This window comes from Lissotriton vulgaris, chromosome 8, assembly GCF_964263255.1.
Source record: "Lissotriton vulgaris chromosome 8, aLisVul1.2, whole genome shotgun sequence".
NCBI classification, from domain to species: domain Eukaryota; kingdom Metazoa; phylum Chordata; class Amphibia; order Caudata; family Salamandridae; genus Lissotriton; species Lissotriton vulgaris.
The window spans coordinates 1,199,254,719-1,199,262,183 of NC_141696.1; the positions used below are offsets into that span (position 1 = coordinate 1,199,254,719).

A 7,465-nucleotide genomic window follows, 5' to 3' on the forward strand; every position below is an offset into this window, starting at 1 on the left:
GCTTCAAGTATGTTATACTATTTACATGTTAAGTACTTCCTAGATTACATTCTTTCAATCAGCGACGGCTCGTGGAGGGAGTTACGGTGGGGCAGGAGGGTGGGGAGGGGCAGGGTGGAGGTTGCTAAAAACCGGCATATGGATAATTGCAGGTAAGTAAACAATTTAATTATTAAAACGAATTTCGTAGCTCGCACTGCATTGCATTTTGCGATGCAAGGCGCACTACGAAATTCGTTTTCTTAATTAAATTGTTTACTTACCTGCAATTATCCATATGCCGGTTTTTAGCAACCTCCACCCTGCCCCTCCCCCTCCCCACCCTCCTGCCCCACCGTAACTCCCTCCACGAGCTGTCGCTGCTTTCAATTTTAGATGTTCTAACATAATTCTCAATTGCGTTAGAAACCTTACAAAAGCCGAGCTTAAAATGATATCGTCCGTATGGAGGCACCTTATCAGTGCTTGTCTGCAACTCCTTATTCCACGAACATTAAAATGTCTCTTTAGAATAGATATTCTTTCATCTTTCAGTTCTGGACAAATACAAAGGAGGTTCATAATATTCTCTCCGCCAAGTTTGTATATGTTACAAGTCAATGGTCCCTCTGTACTCAACCATGGCATTAGATGACATGTGCCCGGAAATGCTCCAAAGCGAGCTTTTATAAAAATGTGTTTACATTTTACAGACCAAGGAATTTCGAGGTATGGTTGCACTTTTACTTTGGTATAGCCATTCAAGAGAGGCGATGCATGTTTTCTTTTTGAGAAGGTATCTTTATCCAGGAGTAGTGATAAATGCTTTGTTGTACTATTAATTACTTTTTTAAGAGAGTTCAAAGAAATTGGCATTTCCCAGACTGAGTTTACAGAATACTCCTCTAATGGTGTAAATAGATATTTCCACGCCTGAGCTTTCCAGTTTAAGTTTATTTCCTGCCTCAATAGTTTGGACAATTGATTTAAAGTATCCATTTTTATTCTTTTTCACACTTCAATAAATGTACCTTTTCGCGCTTGTACCTGATTAGTTATCCCAAATTCCATTTGTATCTGCGAACTGGTTAACAGGAATGTAGGCTCAATTTCACACTGACCAGAATGGAATGGAGGTTGAATACAGTAAGGGGGTAATCCAAGTTAAAGATTTTACCTTAGGACTTAGTTTTTTTAATGAAAGTCAAAATCTTTCAGTGGGGCAAGGTCCAAGGCTGAGGCTTGCAGGGGTCCCTCAAAGTCAGGTTGGTCATCCTCAAACTCCCGCAAAGTCATTGGTTTATGTGCCTAAAACTAAAAACGGAACACAACTGAACTCTTCTTTCCACTAGATGAACTTGAGGTAGGGTCCCCTGATAGACCCCTTTTTAAATGAACTTGCCTCCCCTTTTTTGGGGTCATAACAGGTCCTCCCTTTTACTGCGATTGGAGTAAATATTTATAGGGAAGTTTTAGAATAAATATGAACAGATCCTATAAGGTCCATTTGTGATCAACAAATAAAAAGAAGTGTTAGGGCTGTTTGTTGTTCTGTTAACTTTCCTGTACCCCTGCACCTCGCTCAGGTTTCTAATCCCCACTAAGTGGCCAGTTGTTGACAACGCCCTTCCCTTCCTGGGTCCAGAGGACAGTCCATTGTCCTCTGGCAGGCAGAGTTGTTAACTCCAGCCAGGAATGTAGGTGGGCCTCTGGAAGTTTGATGAGTGGCTGAATTTATTTCAAGCCAGTCATGTATCAAGCAATTCATAGTACATTTTTATAAAGTTACATTTCTACAAAATTTATGAAAAACCTGATTTCACTGTTAAATCAGATTTTGAAAATTAGGTAGAAAATGCATTTTATTTATTTTTTCTAGCAGTTTCACAAGAGAATTGAAATAAATATTTTAGTCATACCTTGGCCTATTTCTGGCAAATCTACATTAATCTATAAAGTGAAAACAGTGTTTAGCCCTCCAGTCTCTGTGAGGTCACCTATTTCAAATATGCATTGGGCCATGTTTTTTTATATTTAATCTTAAGATCTTACCTTCTGCTTTGGCCATCAGCTATGCTTGCTAAAAACATTCTCTTCATGTTCACAGATCTTGACTGGAAGACTTACTGGCTTGTCCAAGGCTTTTAAAGCCCTAGTCAGACACTAATCGAATAAACATTGCTCTAGAAATGAGTCAGAATGAGAAAATCAGCCAATGGATTGCCATCAAACTAATGAGACAGCTGGCTATCATGCCATGGTCTCTGGTAGCTTGTTCTCCAAACCAAATATATCCCTTGATTAATGTTTAGTACCTTAGATTCAGTTATCATAAAATAGCATGAATCAAATACATTTATAAGAACCTGTATATTTACAGAATAATGATCAGTACACATACACAATATAATCCTAACGGATAATCCTAAAGCATCATATAACAATTTCTGCGGGCGAGATATATTTTGAGATATTAAGATGCAGGATTTACATGTGAAATTCTTTCATTCTCATAAAACTCCAAACTTTTAAAACATATGGAGATTTTCTAATAAGCTAGTTTAAAAGCCTTGCAATAGAAGTCATGTGCTTGGTATTATGTGTTTCACCTAACGCTTCAAGATCTGCAGACAAATGCTATGACTTTCATCCACCCGTAGACAGTGCACTTAAGAGCGGTGGGGCCGGTTGGGGGTGGAATTTCGATAGACAATGGCGAGGGAAAATTAATTATTTATTTTGTTATCCCTTATCATCATCCATCTAAATCCCCCCCACCCCCAACTCAGGCCCACCACTCTTACCTACACGGGCCGCGGCTGCTTTCATCACTTCATAACTATTGCAAGTCTGGAACCCTCTTCTGACTGCAACATGCTCCCTCATAAGTCCATTCAGCTGGAAGAATGTTATTTCTTCTGAGTTCAAAATTTATTTTGTTTATCTCACTTTTTTACCCATGAATGTTCCTATTCATTTGCAAATGCATTTTTACTATGTTTAAGTATGTCACTGTCCTACCTTTCAGTTATTTCTTGTTCCTTTGCATAGGGTTTGCACTCATCGCCCTGCACCATTTCATGTGATTGAAAATATTTAAAATTGATCATGGATATAAAAGGTAAAACCGAGTGTTAAAAAAAATTAAGTGCACTAGGACTAGTAAGAACATGTTTCTAGTTTGCGCGTTAAGAACTCCACAAGGGCCTATACAGAGGAAAAGAAACTGCTAAACTAATAAGTGTGATTTGCCTGTGTGATAAACGTTTTGCAAACCATAGTCCTACGCAGATATAGCACATTGCTGGCTAATAGAGCAACAGTCGATTGTTTTTCATTCTCGAAGAGTAAATAGCAAATGACAAACTTCAGGATTTGATGTTGCTGTATGATTTGTACTTAATATGTACGTCTCATGAGATGTAAAGTATATAGGGAAGTTCCCATGTGAGTGTACAGGATGTGTAAAAAAGATTTTTTTTTTTTTTTTGGCTTTCAGTTGATCACCTTGATTTCTGCAAAGTGTTGTGGAGTTCAATCATGCACTTTATTTATTTGGGTTCAATCTTTTCCTTTATTCATTTACCAGTATATTATAGTGCTGCACGCTACTCTTGTGTACCTCAGAGTGCTCTACTTGTCAAAAATGTCAGAGTAGTGAGAATCCAGACCAATTCATTGCATGCTAGGTAGCCATTTTTCTTCATCACTACTGCAAATGCTTTAACATAGTTAAAGTCCAATCTGAATGTCTGAGTTTTTAAGAGTTTCCTGGCACACTGGTAGTTGAGTTCTGCTTTCAGTGTCTAGTTCAGGGCATTACTGTGCATTGGTAATAAACCTCCTCCTTTTAGCTACTTGAAGCTTCATTGAAGATTACAGTGGTCTTTATCCTTTTGTGGATTTATGTGGGATGCTCTGGAGTAGGCTTTTGCAAGGCCTTATTCTTGTCTTGCCAGTAGTAAATCTCTGGGCATTTTCAGATAACTACCTATAAAAGGTATTTGACCGCCCAAATCCTGCTAGTTTGTGAGTGTTCATCACTTTCACTTTTGTACCCACTCTAGAATGCCAACAAAATCACCCTTGTGATCCACTAAACTCACAATTATTCTGTGTGAGGAAATCCATTTATGAGTGTGAATTCACGGTATATGAGTCAGTAAAGTGTACTTGCACTTGTACATTGAGATATGTGCGTACCTAAGCAGTATCTATTTGTGCAAATACATTCATAGCTCAGTGAATTGAGACACAAGTCCCTGATTCAGAAATAAAAATATAATCATTGAACTCTCCACCTAAACTTACTTTTATATAATTTCTGAATTTACACACATTGATATGTTTGGAATAATGCACCAGGCACAGGTTTCCAGGCGTACCACTGGGAATCTCAACTAAAAATCGCATTATGCACCTATTCCCACTGTGCATAATTTTGTGTACAAGGAAATGGAAAACTTAGTCCAAAAGTCCATTTTTTTACATTATTCTCCATGGGAAATCATGTATCTCTATGGAGAAAACCCTTTTCACACTCCTAAAAAATCTGAGTATGATCCATTCCCCTTCACACATTGCAAGGACGGTTACTCCAGAGTTTGGCTGTAAAGAATCAAATTCCATTTCCATGCTGGAAAGAGGTTGAATAGAAGTTTAAGAATTCCCACAAACCAATATGTTTATGGGCTTTCTCAAACGTACAGGACAAACTACGGCTTGGCACACTCACTTCCCACCCTTTGACAGGGATTTACTACTGCAGATTTCTTGGCACTACTAGTAGATAAATCCACAGGAGTAAATACCTTTGTAAATAGGCCCCAATATTTTTACCATGGAATAAGAGTTTTTTCAAAAGAAATACTATTATCCTAATCTATACCTAAAATGTGTACTTACAAATCTGCTGCATTTGAGTTTTATGTATTATAGCATTAATTTGCATAACATTTACATATCTTATTTGAATTGTGTGAATATCACTGCATAAGCTATACTGAGTCTTAGTTTGACCTCAAAATTAATTCTTTCTTTCTTCTTCTACTTGAATCACAGGAGCTAAAACAAGACATTTCCAGCTTCCGGTTTGAGGTTTTGGGCTTGCTAAAAGGAAACAAGCTAACTATACCGCCAAAAATTAAAGGTGCGTCATCATTCCCGGACGAGGAAGATAAACCTGAAAGGAGAGGGAAAGGAAAAGGCCTTAAAACCAACCTCAGCCTCTTTGACATTACCACTATGATTCACCCGCGCTCAGCTGCAATAGCAGCAGACAGGCTCAATAGTGTGAGCAATGGCTCGGCATTGGCAGTGACCGAGCCTGCCAAAGAGAAAAAGAAAACTAGCTTTGTGAAAGAAATCAAGAACTTTGGTCTGTTTCACAGACGGTCAAAATCAAACTATACAGACCAGAGCTCTAATAAGATATATTCTGTTTCAGAGGAAGTGGCTTGCCAAGAGGTGGAAACGAGTCCACCTGAAGAAAGTCATGAGGTAGAAAATTATGCACTGAACTCCCAACAAAGCACGCAAGACCATCATGGACACTGTGAGTTAGAGAGCACAAGCGAAAGTGCCACAGGGATGCCACAATTGATGTCAAGTGACAATGGGTACCCTCGGGAATTTGAAAAAGAGGCCATGCCGCCAGATGTAGAAGTGGTAAAAAATATTCCAGTGGAGCGATGGAACCTGAACTCTGAGCTGGAAGCAAAAACAGAGATAAATGTTCCAGAAGACTGCGCGACGACAAGATTGTGATCCATAAGAGAAGACCGCTCAGAGAGAAGATATAACATATATATTTTGCATAGTGCATTTTTGGGAATGTTTTAAAATTATATTAGCAAATGCCAATTGACACTTTATATAATTTAACAACAGAGTCACATAACCCAGATGTAATATACTTAGACGAGTGACAGGCCGTACAAGAACGTTCTGTTTTGTAGCCTGCATTAGTTCACACTTTTTTTAATAAACAGAAGCATCCTGTATTCTTGTACTGTTGATATAACCCACAAAAAACTGTTGACTCTTTTTATATTAAACTAAGTGCAATATTGCGTCCTCTTATTTTCATAGATTAAAAATTAAATTATATGCAAAAAAAGTACATACTAATTTAGAAAATGCACATTTACTCTTTCATTCTAAGTATCATTGTGCCTGGTGTAGTAAAAATGCAGTAGCAAAAAGTTTGTGAACTGATCTATATACGAATAAGTTGATTCAGATAATTGGAGTCAGGCGCAAACATACCTAACTCATTAATATTCATGGGCTAAATTGCTTTGGTTCCAAATTGTGACTGATTTAAGTTGGTGGCCATAACAGGGATGGTAGCTTTCTAGGGTCAGCAGACCCCCATGCCTGTGATCAACTTTAAATATTGCAAATCATTTTTAAATGCAGTTCCATTTTCTAAAAGGAAGCGGGACTTAATTTTAAAAAGGTTTTCTTTTTTTGAATTGTTTATTTGAAAGTTGGCAGTAGTCCCCCGGACCACAAAACTTTTTTTGGGGCATTCACAAAGGAGAAGGTATGCTTTAGTGAATGGATTGCCACCCCAACTTGGGAGTCTGTAACTTTTCACTGTTTTGTGACCAGATTATGGTTTCAAACATTTATATGTAGGATACTGAATCGGCATTTGGTAGGGACTCCTGAAACACTCATTCCAAAAACCGATTCTAGCACTTTTCTAAACATATTTAGTGATTCATGAAAACGTTTTAACCCCATATATTTGTTTAGTACATAATAAAAAGGGTTTCATCATTCAAAAATCTTCTTATTTATGAATTCGTAGGATTTGTGAATTCTAAAACCCTTGGTATATCTGGCCATAAAACAGAAGTATTAACAGCAATTAATTACCTGCATTTCCTGCATGTGCTTAGGAAAATTAGCTAATCAGAAATTATGTCACTTAGAGTAAGTAAGATTTCCAATTGAAATTTGTTAATGTATATTGCTTGAAATCATGTACATTAATTTGGAACTTATCATTTCACAACATTTAAAAATGTTATATTAAAGTAAAAAGAGATCTTTGCACCCGAGAATAAGACTTTTGAAGGAATACTCTTAGGTGGTGTTAGGTGTGAGTTGTCTTGGAATGTTTGCAGATATTATCAGGTTCTTTAGTCTGCAAATATGTCCTAGCGCCCATCTTACTTAGGCCCTAATTATGTTGCCAGTCGGACGAGCGTCTGACCAGCATCGTTGTGGTAAAGGGACTGGGCAACAGGCAGTTGGCAGTTCCGACCGCCTATTTAGGATCCTACCGCTGTGGAGGCAGTTGGAAATAAGCCTTTTGGCATTGAGACTTGTGCTGTGGCCTGGAAAAGTGCCGCAGCACAAGCCCCAAGGCCAAAAGGCATGCTTTGAAACATCCCTGCACCCTGTAGCAGGCACCTTATGGGGACATGGATGTTTGTGGTTACCCCCCTGTCATCAGGCGGGTGCCGACCACTTC

At 38.2% G+C, this 7,465-nt stretch overlaps 1 protein-coding gene across 1 annotated transcript in view; it reads left to right on the forward strand.

Annotated features, from left to right (window-relative positions):
• TRPC4 (transient receptor potential cation channel subfamily C member 4) overlaps positions 1-6,049 on the forward strand; it is a 1,290,729-nt gene extending 1,284,680 nt beyond the window's left edge. Inside the window, exon 12 of the mRNA XM_086935069.1 lies at positions 5,041-6,049. Within this exon, the coding sequence (XP_086791195.1) occupies positions 5,041-5,745 (705 nt within the window). The 3' untranslated portion in view covers positions 5,746-6,049. The remainder of the gene's footprint in view (positions 1-5,040) is intronic.
• The last annotated feature ends 1,416 nt before the right edge of the window (positions 6,050-7,465 follow it).